At 41.2% G+C, this 19,593-nt stretch overlaps 2 protein-coding genes across 4 annotated transcripts; one reads left to right on the plus strand and one right to left on the minus strand.

The window, feature by feature from the left end:
* Nucleotides 1-393: 393 nt before the first annotated feature.
* LOC136428770 (opioid growth factor receptor-like protein 1) lies at nt 394-5,651 on the plus strand. Its single transcript, XM_066418514.1, has 8 exons — nt 394-706; nt 1,480-1,569; nt 1,914-1,986; nt 2,364-2,442; nt 2,591-2,657; nt 2,916-3,064; nt 3,489-3,597; nt 3,803-5,651. Exons 1-8 carry the CDS (start codon nt 500-502, stop codon nt 4,529-4,531), a joined length of 1,503 nt encoding a protein of 500 aa, XP_066274611.1. The 5' UTR covers nt 394-499; the 3' UTR covers nt 4,532-5,651.
* A 1,714-nt stretch (nt 5,652-7,365) lies between these two features.
* Nucleotides 7,366-19,573, minus strand: LOC136428771 (nuclear transcription factor Y subunit gamma-like). 3 transcript variants are annotated; one of them, XM_066418515.1, is made up of 11 exons: nt 19,446-19,573; nt 18,133-18,267; nt 17,482-17,553; nt 17,016-17,129; nt 16,483-16,578; nt 14,362-14,631; nt 13,730-13,795; nt 12,266-12,370; nt 11,801-11,953; nt 10,454-10,672; nt 7,366-8,718 (listed from the first exon to the last, which is right to left on the minus strand). In XM_066418515.1, exons 2-11 carry the CDS (start codon nt 18,265-18,267, stop codon nt 8,557-8,559), a joined length of 1,392 nt encoding a protein of 463 aa, XP_066274612.1. In that variant the 5' UTR covers nt 19,446-19,573; the 3' UTR covers nt 7,366-8,556. The 3 variants fall into 3 exon arrangements, with proteins under 3 accessions (XP_066274612.1, XP_066274614.1, XP_066274613.1); XM_066418517.1 differs by lacking the exon at nt 13,730-13,795 and having other exon boundaries at nt 14,449-14,631; XM_066418516.1 differs by lacking the exon at nt 13,730-13,795.
* Nucleotides 19,574-19,593: the final 20 nt, after the last annotated feature.

Below are 19,593 nucleotides of genomic sequence, written 5' to 3' on the forward strand. Positions count from 1 at the left end.
ATCTTAACGTGATGATAAGTGAACAGAAAATTACTAGACACATAACGGATAATACCTACTTAGGATAGTGCGATATATCAAATTAGTATAGTACAGATGACATCTCTCACGGGCAATATTGTACGTACTGCATGTATGGACATGATTCGATGACATTATGTAATCAAATGCTGTGCTAGTTTCACCAATGGTGATGGCTGTTCACGAGGAAGCTACGAAAAAATCCTCACATTGCATGGTGTAACATTATTAAACTTAACTCAGTTCCCACAAATTATCAGATTTACTTTTAAGTGACTATTTTCATGACATAATTCAATGCAGCCGTGATATATTCCCCGACCTCCCCCCGGTCAGACAGTGGTTTGGCCCTTTATCTCCCTGTCGAATGCGGTGCTACATATTTCTAAAACGGGACTTTCCAAAGCTGAAGTTTACTTCCGCGTTTGCTTCCTGTTCTCAGCCTCAGCTGCTGACGTTTCTCTCTTTTTAAGAGGAAATGCAACATCCAGATGAACACTCGGCCACCAGAATGGGACAATCCTGGAGCAGGTACTACGGACCGGAGGTCACGGAGGAGTCGGACGACGAGTGTTGGGAGGAGGACCCGAGGGTGAAGCGGCTGAGAGCGAACGGCCGCCTGCCGCCAGCACGGGCAGGGAGGGAGGGCCTGGCACGGGCGATCCGAGACTTCGGCTGGGAACTAGTGAGTTATCACTCCTTATAACTCATCTTGTCTCAAATATAACCTATTTATTCCTGGTACGAGATACTGTACTTTAATATTTAAGCATTTTGATTTAAGTGGAATGTAAGAGATACTTTAATCATGATAATCTCATTGTGTTAAACAAATGATGTCCACAAAGATCTTGAAAATTGAGGTAGCTAAAAGTTTCGAATTTACTGATTGCAATATATGTGAAAGCAGAAGTGATTTACCATAACAAGTTGTTAAGTCATTGTGATGTATTTCAATATGTTGCAACGTGGCTTTCTTGGTAGCATAATCAAGGAGGTTAAAATATAGTCTAAACCCTTTTCTTTTGAAATGACCAGGAAATAGTGGTGGAACCATTTTATTTTCAAAATCTTTGACTTGAAATGCTGCTTTCAATTCAAATAGATGTACTGTGTTTTGTAGCTGTCCATCATATTGAAGAAATCATAAATCTTACCCTTTAAGAAAATATTATCATAAATATGGTAACGTTATCTTTCCAATTTGCAAATTCTGATGGAAAACATTTAACGTTAGATGTACAGTATGTCCATGACAAATTATGATTATCATGATTTATCCTTTTCAAATTGATAGGGAAAACTGCAAAAGGCTGTCAATGGTGGGAATTCAAAATTGTGCTAGAAAATTACAATACAATTGACCATGCACACACTAGACTCTAGAATAACAATCTGGAAATGATAAGTTAATTATGCCAATCATCGCTCTTTAACAGCTCCATCTTCTTTGACCAGGTGGTTCCACAGGGAGGGCGGTCGAGACCGGTTAGACTGAGATCATCTTGGAGTTCCAAGGACACGAGGGATTATCGTAAAGGCTACCCTGTAAGACATCCATGCATATTGTCTATAATCTTATTGGATTGCATTGTGAATTTGTGTTATGATGAAATGATATGAAGGTCAGTCACGTTAACAACAAATACATATGTATACTGTCCAACCTGTGCAAGTGACCACATGGACAATGTGACCATTTTTCTTGTGGTCCCTGAAATGTTTTCATTGACACAAGCATCAATCCTGTCTAAGCATTAGGATCCTGTCTATAAGGATCCTGTCTATTGTGACCGCCATGTAGATGGATTTTCTAGTCTTGTTGGCCAGCATACCAATGTCATTTATTGGATTGCAATTTTAACTGAATTCTTTTTTTTTTTTCGCTCCAGGGGAAGAGATCCAACCCAATCGTCAATGAAAACTACAACTTCTACACAAACAACATTAAGTCAAAACCAGATGGTAGATAACATACTTCATGGATCAGTTATACATAGAATTGGTTACTACATTGATCAACTCACTCACCCTACATACAAGTACAGTTGCACAGACAGAATGTTAGGATTAGATTACTTTGATGTCAAAAATGCAGATGGAAGCTGCTATTAGCATACCAGTATTTGGCGATTTGTCTGTTCATATCCTCATGGTGCCTAGTGGCACATAGGACAGCAAGTTTCCTTGCTATTTCAGTAGTAGCAGCATGCCTGGGTTCAACCCCGGCAAAATTACAAAACTCTTTGATGTCCTGGACAGCATCTGTCTGATTAATAACATGTTTGATACACCCCTCACCCCCATTTGAACTTTCTGACCCCTCTTCCTCCTTCTGATAGGTGACTTCATTGACAACATTCACAAGGACTGGTGGGGGGACTACACCCGTCTAGAGATGCATCATGGGTACATCCAGTGGTAAATACTACACATATACATGTATTTTGTAGTTATCCAATAAACGAGTCCATGTTCACAAATATAAATGTTTGGTTCTTCCAAATTTGGAGTTTTTTTATATCAGTTGGTACTTGGCCAATCTAAAGAGATATTCTGCATCTTTCAGGTTGTTTCCCATCAGAGAAGAGGGTATGAACTGGCAGGCCATGGAGTTACAAGAACATGAAATTAAGGTAAATGCTGTTTGAATCTGTAGGCACAACAATACTATAGCTAGTATATGCCTCAATCTCTCTTACTTGTGTTCAACTCAGAGGAAAGAAATGTGTGGATTATCCAAATTTAAAAGCTGTACTGCATTTGATATTGGCCAAAATTAACGGCTGGGATCAGTAAGTTTTTGCTAGGGAAAGTTGGGTAACCGGAAAATCCTAGGCCTGACCATTGAATGTTGACTTGACCCAACATGTGTTTGTAAATGTTTGACCCAGCTCATCATGGAGAACGAGGAGGCCCATGCCAGGATCCTCAAGTCTTACGAGCTGATGCTAGACTTCTATGGCATGAAACTGAAGGACAAAACAACTGGAGAGATTGTACGCTCAGACAACTGGGAAGAACGGCTCAGCCACCTTAATAAGTCAGTCCCTTTCTGCATTTCATTTAGAATATGTTTTGGGAAAGGGGTTCAGAAAATTGTTAATCTCTTGCCTCTTTGGTGTTAGCTTTTTTATAACATTGATTCTGGACTAATTTTGAATGCTGGTTGGTGAAAATCATCAAATTGATTGGGATTAAACTTGAAGTTAAAATTGTCGTGATTGCTGCTTCATGGTCAAGGAAGAGTATTACCTGCAGATTAGAAAGAGCAGCTATTTCAAAACATCTTACATTGTGCTATGTTGCACAAAAGAATTTAGTCCAGAAGTTGTGAGCTTTATTGCCATACATACAGATGCCTGGGATGCTGCAGAATTTAAGAAAAATGTCCCTTTTTATAGTGAGCAATTCTTTTTGTATGAAAGAAATATGACTAAAGTACATGTATCTACGTCTCCCACCAGGTCATATCACAACTACCTTCGCATCACACGAATCCTGAAGTGCCTTGGAGAGTTTGGCTACGAGCATCTGAAGGCTCCCTTCATCCACTTTGTGCTACAGGAAGCTCTGGTAAGTCATAATCGATAACTATCAGAAGATGACCATTGTGTTAAGTTACCGTTTAGGCATTAGATGAACATTTATTAGAATCTTTTGCAAAAAAAGTATCTACTTCCCAGAAGGTTGTACAGTTCTGTTAAGGTTGAGCCTACCGTAGATCCTTTGAGCAAAAACATGCAAATTCATTCATACTTCTTTTTTTTTTATTGATCAGGTGGAGAAAACCCTGTCTAACACCATTGAGAGCTGCTTAGACTATTGGCTGCACACCATTGTCAGGAAGGAGGACAGGATAGGTCTGCTCTTACTGGCCGACCAGCTGTGGGATGTTGAACCTGCAAAGGAAGCTGGGAAAAGTGTCAGCACAAGGGGGGCTGGGAAAGGTCAAGCTGCAAAGAATGCTGGGAAAGAGACAGCTGCAAAGGACGTTGGGAAAGGAAGGCCTGCGAAGGCTGCCAAGAAAGATGAAGCAGCAAAGGGTGTGGATGAAGATGAAGCAGCAAAGGATGCGGAGAAAGACAGAGTCGCAAAAGAAGCTGAAGAAGTTTCCAAGTGTTTTGAGGACTCATCAAAGACGGAAGAGGACATGAAAACAGAAACAGATGTAGGTGACTCCATCAGGGAGGATGGAGATGGGCAAGTAGAGAATGATGAGAATGATGTAGTCATGGAGGCTGCTGGAGACGCAGAAGACACAGACCGTTCTGTTCGTGAGAAAGAGGAGGGGGAGCAACACCAAAGTGCCATACCAGTCATCAAAGGTGAGGAAGAAATGATGGAACAAGAGGCCGGAAATGAAAAAGGATCCCCAGAAGTCACACACAGACAGACAGACTTTGAGAACACTGATGTTGAGAAAACTGACACAGGGACCACTGAACAAGGGAAAGATGAGGTGACAACTAAGACAGACTCCAAGGACATCCCTGAGGGAAGTGAATAGAAAAGATCTATTTGAAGTCAAGTACTATATTCTAATCAGGACAATCCTGTGGACCAAAAATGTTAGAAACTGAATTTCAATTACCGGAAATAACCCTAGATTGCCTTATGAAGGCCATGTATGGAAATTACCTACTGCACTGATTTTTCAAATGGAGACCACACAGTAGAGTACCGGTAGCAACAATATACTGTCTTATGATTATACAAATCCCTTTTCTTGCTTTAGATGCTTTATCATCCACTTCTCAGATTATAATCTATTACTAATTATTTTAGCTTTGTAATCTATGACAAAAATTGGGAGACATTGCTGGTAATATACATGTAGGTATGTATCTAAAAGAGAAGAATGATAGTGCTGCACCACTGTTGTAGTGGAAAGGACTGGCAGGGTTGAGTAGTGTTTCATGAAATTCGATCCATAAAAGTTTGATCAGTAGATTAGGGCAGCTGCTGCTTCATTTCATACTAAAACAGTTAGAGTTTGTTGCTTTCAGACAAAATCATTAGTGTATTGAGACCTGAAAAAGCATAAGCTCTATTTCAGTTGTTTTTTAAGTGTGCCTATAATTAGTACTGTTACCATAATCAGCACTGTAAGTGCTGTAAGGCAGCATAATTGTCCTGCTAATGGTGCTTATGAACTTCAAGTTAAAAATTGTCTGAAACATTTAACATTTAGTATTTCTATGCAAAAGAAATAACTGACCAATTTTAACATTCTGTTACATCAAAGCTTGGCTATGTATGCATTGTTTCTCACCGTAGGGTATTTCACTACAGAACTGCTTCTCCAATGACTGGATTCTGCCAAATGACCCATCACTTTGGGTAGTACATGTATATTTTGCATTTTCGAGGAGTGTGTGAAAATGTCATAGTCCAACTTTTGGTGTTTCTTAGTGAAGTACAGAAACATGGAGAAATCGTTGGGTGAATATAGCCTTACATGTGCATGGTAGCACTGTGCTGCAGAACTGAATTCAGGAGATTTGTGCAGTACAGGGAAACTGTCAAACTGACATAATGATATTATACACCAATGCTTCATTTCAGTAGAATGTTGTAGGGAGGGGGTTGTGACATCACAATAAATCCTATTTCTTGAAAAACACTTAGTAATATTGTCTCTGGATCAAATTCTGTGGATCCTGGGGCCCGAGTTCGATCCTAGGGGTCGGACATCGTCATTTCAGATGGTGACGTAAAGCCGGCTGCCCCGTGTACGAGGGAGCTTCGGGCTCAAACCTCTGCAAGTGAAAGAACCCAACACACTTATCGAGAAGAGTAGGGGCGACCCGGTGTGCTTGGCCAAAAACGCGAACCATGGTGAGGTCGCCGTGCTGTTGCACTATCAGCCCGAGATTATACCCGAGGTCCCTTCAGGGATGTGGGTCACATTTCATTTCACTTAGTAATGTTAGTTGTTTTTTGTACCACACATCCCTTGTGGTCAAATCTAGATGTTTCACAGCAGAAAGGAAAATTTACTTCTGGTTCCTTTGAACTAGAAACCTCTAGAATTTTAGACCATGATGCAATACTTCATGTTTTGTATGTTTTTATATGCATGATGCATACACACGCATGCATGCATGCATATATACACTTTTACTTCTGGTTCCTTTGAACTAGAAACCTCAAGAATTTTAGGCAGTGTTGCAATACTTCATGTTTCTATATGCATGATGTATACACACACACACACACACACATGCATACACACAGTCAACAATGCATCGTATATGCTTCATATACACTCAATTTGACTCAAAGCTTAACAAGAGTTCCACGACCTCATATCTCCATGAACAATTCCATTCATGCAAATGACTTACACATTTGCATAATATATGCTTGGTCATAAACACATTTATCTAACTTACACATGTTGCAATATTAACAGTCCTATAATTTTCCAATTAGATGAATTATGGTGTTTTTGCATTAATTATGCAAATTAGGAATCTATTTGCATAATTGGTATCTGTTGATGCTCCACTTTCCATAAACTACATATGTTACATGTATTTGAGTCTGATAATGGAAAACACTGCAAATATAGATTTTCCTCATTAGCTATGCAAATTAAGTCCCAATAAGCATAATTTGCACTTCATTACGTATATCTCTGTCTAAGCTACCTTCATACTAAGAACCATATTGACAGTCCTATAATTTTCCAATTAGATGAGAAATGGTGTTTTGAATTAATTATGCGAATTAGGAATTTATTTGCATAATTGGTATCTGTTGATGATCCACTTTCCATAAACTACATACGTTACATGTATTTGAGTCTGATAATGGAAAACACTGCAAATATAGATTTTCCTCATTAGCTATGCAAATTAAGTCCAAATTAGCATAATTTGCACTTCATTGTGTACATCTCTATCTAAGCTACCTGCATACTAAGTATCAAGGAAATCCGTCGTTCCTTTGTTCAGTTATTCTCCTTAGAAGATTTTCACAAAAACGCCCCTGCAGTTCTAGACGAAGCTGCTAGGGGGCCCAAACCTACACCACTTCTTTATTACACCACAAGCTATCTACCGCCCAAAAATCAAGACCACAGCACGTCCAGGTCATAAGATACAAAAATTGAAGTTCTGCTGCAGTACCAAGGTCACATACCAGGGGGCCCAAAATCGACCTTGAACTTTGGCTTCACAACACCTGCCCACATACCAAATATCATTGTAATCCATCAAGAGGTTTTTGAGTTATGCTGACTACAGTAGTGCGGAAACACAAACAAACACACAGACACACCCAAAACTATATCTCCATTTTTCATGGAGATAACAAAGGAAACACAAGGACACAGTGTATTCAACAAGTTGTATTAGATTCAACTGACCATTTCAAATTTTTACACTGTCTTTGACTGAGATACTTAAATCTCTTACTGCTTGAAGTTACAGAAATCCTACTGCAGGAATGGGGAGGAGTAATTTCAAATAACATCCATGTAGTAAAACAAAAATGTCCTAACACAAATTCCATATACAGTGTACATGTATAAGGCTACCTGCTCTTTGTTTATGTTGGAGAATATTCAAAGGCAACTGTAAACAGCCACATAAGATGTTGGAAATGAGGTGGTTTAGGAAAAGATGCACCTCTTTACCTGGTGAGTTTAACCAGTAGTACAAGTGATAGAAGAAATACACTTTAACACACCCTTTCAACAGACTGCGAATTTCATAGACAAAGAAATCTTATATTTTGTACATTTTGTTGTCTTTTGAATCATAGTTTTAAAATCAAGGGGCACACAAATTCAATTTTGGTCACTCAGCAATCGCTGTATAATGGAAAGGTGGCCTAAAATACAACATGTGGCCAGTCACCCATCATAGTCATCATAAGTACTGAATCAGAGACGGTCACAGTAAGCACTTAAAGTTCCTGCCAACAAAAATGTTTGCAATCCTTGTGACTTCAGTGGATAAATGCTATACAGTAGTTCCATTTAAAAGGTTTGGAAAGGGTTTATATAAGTGGAAAGAACAGATTTTCTGACTGGCTTTTCCTGAGATGTTTATTACTTGAATATACCCATTCAAAACCATATGCTGAAAATATAGTCGCAGACAGCAAGAATACACTATTCTACAGTGATCTGATATTCTGTTCACTAATGTTCAAGTCAGGCCTGTAGGTTATCGCAAAAGGATGCTGTTCTACAAAGACATTGGTATGTTCGTATAAAGATATTCCTTTTTTGTACTTTCCTTAGTAACACTTACTAATAGGTATACAATAACTCTTAATTCTTGTCCTTACCCAGTTTATCATTCCTGTTGCTGTGGCCATTGCTAAAACAGTGCTATTTGCTGTATTTTGGGGGCCAGAGGACATTGTGATTTCTCTTTCTTTCTACCAAACCTCTCCTCTGCCATAATGCTTCCCAAAGAAGGTCACAGACGCTTAATCTATGCTTAACTTCTGTAAATATATTGTGGCATATGATGTCTCAAATACAAAACACAGTTAGTGCTGGTACAGGCTTGTTCATCAAGTCTGCTGTTGCTGGTCCTGCTGCTGTCCATCCTGCTGTATCAGTGCTGTCTGCTGGGTCCCTGCTGTTCCCCCCGAGGGGCTGGACTGTGCCACAAAGATCTGCTGAGGGGTGGGCGCCCCACTGGTGGGGATGTTCACTTGCTGTAGGAGATATTGCTGGGGGTGGGGAGAGCAGGATGTGGTCATTAGAATCTTAACAATACTAGAAGAGTACTAATACACTGTAGTGCCAAAATACAGTCAAACCTGTCTATAGCGGTCACTCAAGGGACTGGCCAAAACTGGCCGGTAAGGACAGGTGGCCGCTATGGAGAAAATGTCGATTAATTGACCACGAGTGACACTTATTTTCAGTACCCACTGAGATACTAGTACATTTATTCACCGTACAGTACACATGTAAACATTGCATAGGTAAGTCACATTTTAGAAAGTCGATTGTTGTTCTTTTACTTCTATTATGGGCTTGAAAAAAGAATTATTGTATCTGCCAACTCCAAAATCCATGGCTTGCTCGGGCTTCATGTCTGTACAGACCAGCATCGCCATTATCTCTACTCTTGATCCTTCGCGACTGCTTCGCTGCAGGCACACGCGTCACCAACGAGTTTTAATCATATGAAACAAAGTCCTTCGCAGCAAAATGCCACCTAGTTAGTTGAGAACAAAATACATGTTGCTCAGTTGCCACTTACTGTTCGTTTTCCAGCGTTTTGAAACATAAAATCGTGGCGATAGTTTTCCTTAGTCTGTTGTTGTTTCACTTCCCGCTTGTCATTATCAGCTTCTACCATTATGCTAATAGGGTACTCAGAAGAAGGTCGTTCTTTTGATGGCTTTTTTCTTTTCAGAAAATTGCAATAGCCCAAATTTTACATCATATTAATGTTATTCATTTTTCTTTTGAAGCTTTTGGTAAAGTAATTATCCTCAGTGATACTTTGCAGCAAAATAAATTTAGCGCATTATACCTCCGAAACAGTGGTGTCTTCCGTTGACCTTTGTGCTGCTGACTATCAGCGTAATTTTGAAAATCACACGAAACACGTTTTGACTTTGGGACCTGGGAAAACGGATATTGGGCCGGCATTCAAACATTTCCCGAACTTACCGCATCAGCTACATGTGCGAGTTGTATTTTCCAAAAGCTGCCGTAATATTTGTCCGGTCGAAATGCACAGAAATGGTCAATTTTGCTACGATGTACAAACGCAAGCCATGTGAAGAAAATTACACTGACTTCGCGTCAAACCATGGATTTTCTTACAAAGATAAAACATTCTGGTTTTCTTTATTATCATCCTATCCAGTTGAGTCCACATAAATTTGATAACTGCGTGAAAAAATGAAGATTTTGAACCCGGCGCGCGGTGGCGATGCGGCTTCTACCGGCGCGCCGTGACCGTTACCGACAGTGTTACTGTACTCGCGGGACTGAAAATCGTCTGGCCGCGACCGCGTTAGACAGGTGGCCGTTATAGCCTAATTCTTAATGCTTATGTCAATGGGAAAAATCAAAGGGACCGACAAAAAGTGACCACTATGGGCAGGTGGCCGCTATGCAAAGGTGACCGCTAATACAGGTTTGACTGTAGGTGAAGAACACTGAGAATGAGCCAAATCCTTACGTCTGCTTGGAGGTTAACCACATTAGACATTTTTGATCTTCACTCAAAGAAAGTCTCCTTCATAAATCAAGTACAAAGTGATCACAATTAATTCAATGAAAAACTGAGACAAGCGTGACTAGTATGAACTCCCTGAACAGAGCCGATTGGAAGCGCGGTGTGAAGACTAGCCGAATGCTGCACATCCGTGTCAGGGACCCCAGCAGCAGTATAATCAAACAATGGATACTACATGTACTACTAGTACTACTACTGCTACCCACCTGGCCATCTGCAGTAAACTGAGTGAACTGTTGCTGTTGTTGTTGTTGTTGCTGCTGCTGTTGCTGCTGTTGTCCAGCTGGTACAGCTATCTGCTGTACAAGCTGTCCTTGCTGTGGCTGCTGCTGTTGCTGCTGTTGTTGCTGTGGTTGTTGTTGCTGTTGTTGTTGTTGAGGCTGGGCTAGCCTGATATATTGTAGCTGGCCATCTTGCACCTGGACCTATGGGTGAACATATAGCTATCAATACGATGGCTTCAAATGAATTGAGGAGAGAATAAGCATAGAGAAAAAATTCCTTCCGATTTTTCCTATAAACTATGTAGGAATAGATGGGTCAATGAAGTTTCTTCCTAACAGTCTTGTTCAAATTATTTAAATTGTCACCATTCATTCAGCCGTTCATTTTTCCCTAATATTTACTAGAGTGTACAAAACTTAGTCTATAACCCTGTGCCTGCTGCTTTTTATGAGACTTAAAGTAGGTACTAAGCAGACAATTTCATTAGCATGTTTTCAAACGTATGGGGTATGAATGAGGAAGTATCAGTGATAGCCAGCCAAGGTAGACAGCCCCGCTTTTTCCGCAAACCCTACGATTACAAGAGGTACATTTGACCTGCCCAAGGGAAGGGCAGCAGTCCTTCCTTACGGGTATGTGTTGGATCTGTCCAGTGTTTGGGTCTGTCTGTCACAAGTATGGAGAATGAATGAGGAAGTGTAAGTGATAGCCAGCCCAAATAGGCAGCCCAGCCTTTTCTGCAAACCCTACAACATCTGACCTGCCCAAGCAGAGGGCAGTAGTCGTTCCTTACCGGAATGTGTTGGATCTGTCCAGTGTTCGGGTCTGTCTGTTACAACGAAGTATGGGGTGAATGAGGAAGTGTAAGTGATAGCCAGCCAAGATAGACAGCCAAGGTAGACAGCCCAACCTTTTCTGTAAACCCTACAACAATTGACTTGCCCAAGTGGAGGGCAGTAGTCGTTCCTTACCGGAATGTGTTGGATCTGTCCAGTGTTCAGGTCTGTCTGTTACAACGAAGTATGGGGTGAATAAGGAAGTGTAAGTGATAGCCAGCCCCAGATAGACAGCCAAGGTAGCCAGCCCAACCTTTTCTGCAAACCCTACAACAATTGACTTGCCCAAGCAGAGGGCAGTAGTCGTTCCTTACCGGCATGTGTTGGATCTGTCCAGTGTTCAGGTCTGTCTGTTACAACGAAGTATGGGGTGAATGAGGAAGTGTAAGTGATAGCCAGCCCAGATAGACAGCCAAGATAGACAGCCCAACCTTTTCTGTAAACCCTACAACAATTGACTTGCCCAAGCAGAGGGCAGTAGTCATTCCTTACCGGAATGTGTTGGATCTGTCCAGTGTTTGGGTCTGTCTGCTGGACCATGATGGTCTGGATGCCCTGCTGCTGCCCCGGCCCCGTCTGCACTTGGATCACCTGCGGTACCGACGTCGTCTGGGAGACATCCGCACTCGATGACATCACTGGGGCCTAGGGAACAGGTGTCGGCTCTATCAGGATGACGTCTTGATATGCTAAGCTGCTTGATATATGTGTAATTACCTCACGTTTGGGATTGCATGGTAAACACTGCAGGTACTACCTATCTTAATCTATATATACATATTTTGTATCAAAATATACATATATTTTGTATCAAAATATACATAATACATTTAGGACCACATCTGTTAGCAGCGACACATACTTCAATTTTTTTACTTGTAGTGCATAGCAGTCAGAATTGCCCTGGGGAGGGTGACAGTTGGTCACTGAAACGTAAGTCTTGAATAAAACACTTACAGTGTTGACGGAGACTGCGGCTGGTTGCGTCTGCACCTGTGACTGCACCTGCGTCTGCACCTGGGTCTGCACCTGCTGCTGGATGGGACTCTGCTGGACCACAATCTGGGGAAACAGAGGGCATTGCCATCTCCAGGATTTGTAGAGGAGCAGAGGAATCATCACTTTGATAGACACAACCGCTTACAATTTTCCTTTCAAAGTCCGCAAAAAGGGCAAGGCATGTTTCTGGCTATATGCTACCCGTATACAGATTGATAAATACAGAACCTTGAAACTTGAACGGGGACATCTAGCGATGCCAACACGGGGAACAATGGGTTGAATACAGAGAATGTGCTTCAGTGTGCAAACCATGCTTTCAAACAGGATGTTATGTCACACTGAAAGAGAAAACTATTTCAAAAGGATGGACCAGAAAGGCTTGTAGGGAAGCCAGGTGGAAATTATTTCTGTGTTCACAGTATCCCTTATAATTCCTTCTCACAACATACCAGGGTTCTTACCACTGGTGCAATTTTTGTCTTTTCATTTCACACAACCCCAACTATAGTCTTTTCTGATCCACCCAAAAACATTTAAAAGTCACTATGCAATGATTAGTAAAACTTGGTAAAACCATTGAACATTCTCCCCACTTAGGTAGTCTTTTGACACCAAAATTGTATTGGTTAGGGTGTTAGGCAGCAAGGATAATGGAATGATTTAATGATAATAATGGAATGATTCAGTAATTCTGAGGTAACTTTCAACAAGAATGTTCAGTGCTACAGCTCATGTCCTCTCTGCTCATCACCCTCTGGCTGGAAAAGCTGATACATGACCACAAAAAGACACACAGTCAAACCTGTACAAGTGACCACCTCTACATAAGGACCACCTGGCCAATGTGACCCTTTTTCATGTTCCCTTAGATAATTTTCCCCATCAAGCATTAAGAATCTTGTCTATAGTGACCACTTGCCCACATAGATGTAGGCCATTTTAGTGGTCCCTTCAAGTGGTCTTCTTGGGCAGTTTTGACTGTACTTGTGTGTGAGCCTTGATGTTTAGATCATCATTTCTGTGTACATCTGACAATGTGGCTGTCTGAACATTAAAACTGTAGTTACTTGGCAATGCTAAGTTGTAAGTGGTATCATTGTGGGCTTGGCAATAACAGAAACAACATGATCATCCATTGGGAGTGAAGAATACAGAACTTCTCGATGTAGAGCATTCAGGGAAAACAGTGCAAAGAAAGTTTATATGAGATAGCACATAAGACTGCACATACACTGCCCACAACAGCTGAAAAGCCAGGTATGCTAACTTGCCAGCAAATCTGTGTTAAGCCAATTGAAATGTGATTGATACAAAACTCAAACAATGGCGAGAATCACTAGTTTTACAAGAGAGAGCTCTAAAATCTAGCAGAAGTTGCCAATACTACTATTCCCTGACGTATTTGTGTGTAGCACTAACTTGGTTGGAACGTTGTGTTAGTGGACTTGGCTGTAGCCCGCCATGTCCCTGCACTCCAATGGCCCTCTGCAAGAATTACAAAACACAGGTAACAAAAAAAATAAACCTGCTCTCTAAGTCTAACAGCAACTGCTGCTCTGCCCACTAGAATTGCTAGAGTGTGTCCTTTGTGCTATAGAACAAGTCAACACTAGACTATGTTCTATAGATGTTAACCATGGCCAGCAAACACACACACAGCACACAGATGACTAGCAGGAGTATCACAAAAGCAGATACTGTAAATGCATTTAAGTTCGCGGTGGTTTTAAGTTCGCCTTTGTATCAATAGACAAAGAGGTAGGAGGGCAAAAAAACTGCGGTAGTTTTCAGTTCCAGGTAATGAGCTTTCCGCAAAAACCGCAAACATTTCTGTATTTACAGTATTCTGACACCTTTGTTCTTTCATGAACATACTCAGACGTGTCATAAGACATGGAGTTAGTACAAAGCTGGTCCTGGTGAACTTGCAAATGACACAGAAATTAAATTTCTTCAGCTGTACAATGTCAAGAGGATATAGGCAAATGATTGAATGAACTGTTAGCAGATAGAAGTCTGTTAGTAGTATAGTGTGGGCAAGAGGGGCACACCTGTTGCGGCTGCGGTGAGATGATCTGCGGCTGCGCTGCGGGAGGTTGCAGGGGGGAAGGAGTGTTTTGAGGAAAAGTGCTCCCCACCTGCTGCGGCTGGGAAATGATCTGGCTCTGGACGGGCTGCGCGGTCTGCGGCTGGGGCTGGATCTGTCCCACGGCCTGCTGCTGGGGCTGCTGCTGCGGCTGCTGCATCTGCACGTGCTGCTGCGCCAGCTGGAAGTAGTACTGCACCTGGTCTGGGGCCATGACGGCCTGTCGTACCTCCTCCTGAAATGCAGGCAGAGGTTGCATTTTCGAAGTTTTAACAATGCAGCAAATATCTATGTGTATCTGTACGACAGGCTTGTTTCAACTGTGAACTTAAAACACAGCAAAAACGGCCTTTTCCCTCCTAGACTCAAGTCCGTACTGCTTGTCATACTTCCTCCTAAAATGCAGGGTTTTGGAAGTTGGCAGAAGTTCTATTACTGTGCTACATTGCAGTGGTGGAAATACTTTTTTTCAGTGTTCTGCAATATTGCAGAATGTCAAAAAAATTTTCTGCAATTTGAAAATATTTTCTGCAAATACACATGCCTCCATACTACAACCTTCTCAACTTAATAATGCCTACTTACTTACATTATATCTATAGCTTTGCAACATTGCTGTAATTCTTTATTCTCTCACTCTATCTTTGATTATCACTACAAAGATTTTAAGAACAATAACATGCATGTGTGTGAAAAATATTAAATTAATAGAGAAAATTGCAACAGCAAAAGTATATTCAATATCAATCAAATCAAATATTCGTTTGATCATTTCAGTATGTGTATCAAAATTAACAACAAATTCAACAGCCTGTCTGATCAGGAGGACAAGGGTATTACATCTGTGTATTAAATATGTATTAAATACGTGTTCTGATGCGTATTATGATAAATAATAAATAAGATCGCACGACCTGTGACACAGCCACGGCCCACAGAAAACATGACAAAAAACGACAAAAAAATGTAAAATTCAAAATAAAACGCCTTTACGCAAACCTTGGCCTCTGTGTAGTTTTTGTATAAATCTGAAACATTACTATCGGTTTCAAACATCGGACTCCGACTTCGGACATTCGGGGAGACTTCAGAGACGGCCCGGCGATGTTAGTTTTTCACGTGGGTGCCCCCCCCCCCATTGTGTCGGCACAGGAGAAAATGTTCCGCCTTCTCCACACAAGGCGGTGCTCAATATCTATCCGAGTAGTTCGCAACTTCATCGCTGCCATCTGGGCTTCAAGGACCACGGGCTAATGAAGTGGCCACCGTTTCGTTCCTTCTGTCATCGCCCCCATGCCCCGAGTTCGAGCTCTGAAGAAATCGCAGCTTGCGACATACTTGTTTACGCTAGAGAAACATCCGGGAATTGTTTTCCTGACTTTTGCCGACCCCGAGATCCTGACCGCGGAGATTAGCGAGGGTTGACGGAAATGCACGAATTTGACATTTTCTCACATGATTCATCCCCGAAGTTATCACGGAAAGTGTCGAAACTCCCCGAAAAAACTGACCTCAAGTAGCACCAGGCAGTCGGAACGCACCGAAATGCCGCCATCTCGCGCGGCGCTGTAGGCTTCAGTTTATTTACAGCGCCGCTAGTTTGCTTAGTACTAGTAAGTCTATATAATCTCCTGAATTGAGAGCCATTGAATCCTGAGTCTGATTTTTTTTCTTCTGCAAAATTGCAGATTGTTTAATTTTTCTTCTGCAATCTTGAAAATCTTTATGCAATTTGCAGATTGCAGACGGGTATTTCGAACGCTGCATTGTATTACTTCTGTGCGTCAAACTTGTTTAAACTGTGAACTTAAAACACCATGGAAACCACTTTTCCCCTCCTAGGGTGAATTGCTTCTCCTACTTCCTCCTAAAATGCAGCGTTTCGAAAAGTTGGCAGAGGTTCTGTTTTCACGGTTTTATCAACACAGCAAATATCTATTGCTGTGGTATTACTATTGTATGAAAGAATTGTTTCAAAACAGATGCCAGAGTTTTCATTAAGTACTGCAACAATGTAACTACAATATTAGTTGTTATTCTGACAACAGCTCTTGCCCTCACTAAAGAAAGTTCCAGAAAAGTTCACCTGTCTCTTTGGTGGCTTCAGCTCGTCCCTTGGCACAATGTCGATGAGAAAGTCAAACTGGTCGAACTTGGTAATCGCCATGGCAATGTCATTTCTCTGCAACAAATCACAAAAGTTAAAGATAACACTTGACAGCATCAAGGAATGTAATAAACTATCTTGATTTTTACAGTCACTTAGGTTCTCTGATATGCCAGCATCAAACATAATTGAACTTGTATGCTGTCTTTGAAAGTCACTATTAAAATTACATTAAAAGAATTTCTAGGACACCCTGTCAAAATGCTTGCAGTGCAGGTACAATTTAATTGTATTTAACACCAACAAATACATCTAGCAAATATCATCATTGTTCAAATTAATTTTAAGACATAATTGTTAACTTAGAAAAGCCAGCAACCTGGGTACAAACTCTGATTACTTAGTTTTCTGTCTTTTCAACTTTGGTCTCAAAATGGACAATAAAATTTCATTCTGTCCCATAATTTTCACAATAATAATTCAACTGAATGAAAAACTCTTGGAGCCCTTACCTGCAGTGTTCTTCTCTTGTTGTCCTCGGTGTGTACCCAGGCACGGAGCGTCAGCTCACTGATGAAGATCTCACAAGCTTTCGCAAACAGCAGTGGGGCCTCTGCACTGATCATCTGGTATAGAAAACAAAGCCAATCAGAGCACGGTCTTACAACAGTTACAGCAACTCTTTACTGAAAATGCATGTACTTTTGCTGTGGTTATCATGAAAGTTTCAAGATTGACAGAACGTAGGGCTTAAAAATGATTGTGACCTGCAAGCAGTAGACCCTGTGTTGAATCACCAAAGCCTGAGATAGCATACATGAACATTACTTCAAACACAGATTTAGTTTTTCTGCATTTTCCGGCAACAGCTTCAGCACATGCCATGCCTGTACAGTGTGAATGTCTACGGCACCTGGGCTACGGTATTTAAGGATCCCACATTATGGAATATTTTAGCTAAAAGATTTCACTTCTTACCTTGACATCCTCATCCAGTTTCATGATTTTCTTGATCCTAGCCAAGGGTAGTTCTTGGACCTTGAAGTCTGCCTGTAATAACAGAAAGAAAAATGATCTGGTACATGTACCTTCTCAGATACTCTGAGCACAGCTAATAAATCATGATCTAACAACCTCCTGATTTTCATCCTTTGGGGATCAAGATCAATGTGTCGCACATGACAACAGGAAACGACTGAAAAGATCTCCAGTTTACGGTGTGGTATAAAAACTTATCTCTAACAAGATATTTTGGGATGCTAAATCGTTACATTTTCCAAGCTGCCCTTACCTGTGTCAACCTGCTTCCTTATCATGGCACAGTCTTACAGCAATTATTTACAGAGCACATAAAAACAATGTTACAGCAATTATTCATATAGCACTTAAAAATGAAGTTTGTATAACACAAACTCCCGCTGTCCGGGGCTTTTATGGAGGCGGGCGCTGTTGGGCCCTTGAAGTGCGATTCAATCAGGCCATTAAAACTGATCTTACAGCAATTATTCGTACAACACTCAACATCTGCTTGAGGAGGCAGTTTGACACAGAAAGGAACAGCTAGGATAATGTAACAATTTTAAACTTCCCGCAACATCTGCTTGGAGATTTGATTAGCATAAGACCTACGGGGTTCATGACGCGGATGCCCTGTAACTGCCTGGGCCAGAAGGTCTGCAGCAGCTGCTGGGCCTCGCTCTGCTGGCCTGAGGCCTGGGTCGCTCCGCCCGCGGCCACGAAGTTCTGGTCCGCCATTTCCGCCATCTGTGGGGTGTATAGTGTAATGTTGAGTCTTGGAAGGATTTTTCTTACCATCTTGGTAATGTATATCTAATCTATGCTGGTTAAATACAAATGTTCATATCAACAGAGAAAAAAACTTCCCCCCCCCTGCATAAAATATCATTTTAGTAACAACATTGTCATTCTAACATTTTGATATGCTACAAATAAAGGTAAGACATCAGGCAACTGCTCTTTCATGCTAAGAGTAGAAAATCATAACAAATTCTGGAGAAAATAGCACATTGACTGATTTGTCCACAATTTAAAAGTTACATGTTCTGGATATCTTATCACCTTCGCTGGAAAACACTATCGCATTTCTAAATGTGTACTTATTACCAGATTACAGTTTAAAAAAGTGTTTGCAAAAATTGCAAAAGGAAGGATGTCAAAACAAGAAAAAATTATTTGATATGATTACTAGTATGAGAGCACCGAGATCCTATGCAGTTTTCAATAGTTCCAAGGAGGTTGATTTTAGCCTGGACTCCAGGCTATGTTTATTTTAAACCTCCTTGATTATTCTGGCATTTTGTCGGATGACATATCTTTTGTTGGCATTGGGAATTCACCGTTGAGCGGCTACGTAGCACATCAGGTATACCGTACCTTTGAAAGTTTGAGTGTGAGCATTCGTAGATTTTAACCTGACCGTATTCATCTGGTCTTTATGCAACTTCTCTCAGTCATCTGAGTATAATGTGCAAGTACATTGTATACGGGAAAACAGCATACAGATGTATGGGTGAGCAAATGAACTACTTCCGACTTATTCAAGCGGGACGTGACGCCATTATAAAAATGTTTGCAATTTATGACACAAATAAATGTCATTTTCCTCGGAAATTCTTTCACCGTACGTCGTTGCGCGACCCATCTCCGGCCCGACGCCTGTTATTTGAGGACGCAGCCGCCTTGTCTCACCTGAGAGTGACCAATGCACACCTGAGCTGGGCCGGGCGAGGACATTTCACCAATCACACAGCCAGCTCGCACACAGCCAATCGGAGCACACAGCAAAATGGCGGCCGCTGGCCAATCTCAACAAAAAGCCAGATTTCCCCACAAAAACAATCTCAAACACCCAAAAATGCACCGCAGAAAGAAAACAAGTCACTCAAAGATGAAAGCTTAAGTAGAAACTGAACCGTACAAACCTGTTTTTCCGTTCTATTTGCGCGTTGAAATGTCAAAAGATTAGCCAACAGCAACAACTGGCGCTTTTCCGTAATTGGTCTCGGGAAGTCTCGCGATTCGCGAGAGTTGGTTGAACGGGCGAGAGTTCGGAAACATTTGACTTTTGAA

Source organism: Branchiostoma lanceolatum, chromosome 2, assembly GCF_035083965.1.
Source record: "Branchiostoma lanceolatum isolate klBraLanc5 chromosome 2, klBraLanc5.hap2, whole genome shotgun sequence".
In the NCBI taxonomy this organism is placed as follows: Eukaryota; Metazoa; Chordata; class Leptocardii; order Amphioxiformes; family Branchiostomatidae; genus Branchiostoma; species Branchiostoma lanceolatum.

Excerpts from the sequence above, each read along its gene's own strand:
- LOC136428770 (XM_066418514.1), top strand. The coding sequence starts at position 500 with ATGCAACATCCAGATGAACACTCGGCCACCAGAATGGGACAATCCTGG. Across the intron at positions 1,987-2,363 it reads CATTAAGTCAAAACCAGATG|GTGACTTCATTGACAACATT; the intron begins GTAGATAACATA and ends TCCTTCTGATAG. Across the intron at positions 3,598-3,802 it reads TTGTGCTACAGGAAGCTCTG|GTGGAGAAAACCCTGTCTAA; the intron begins GTAAGTCATAAT and ends TTTATTGATCAG.
- LOC136428771 (XM_066418515.1), bottom strand. The coding sequence starts at position 18,267 with ATGGCGGAAATGGCGGACCAGAACTTCGTGGCCGCGGGCGGAGCGACC. Across the intron at positions 12,371-13,729 it reads TAACACAACGTTCCAACCAA|ATTGTGGTCCAGCAGAGTCC; the intron begins GTTAGTGCTACA and ends CTGTTTCCCCAG. Across the intron at positions 10,673-11,800 it reads GACAGATCCAACACATTCCG|GTCCAGGTGCAAGATGGCCA; the intron begins GTAAGGAATGAC and ends GTTCACCCATAG.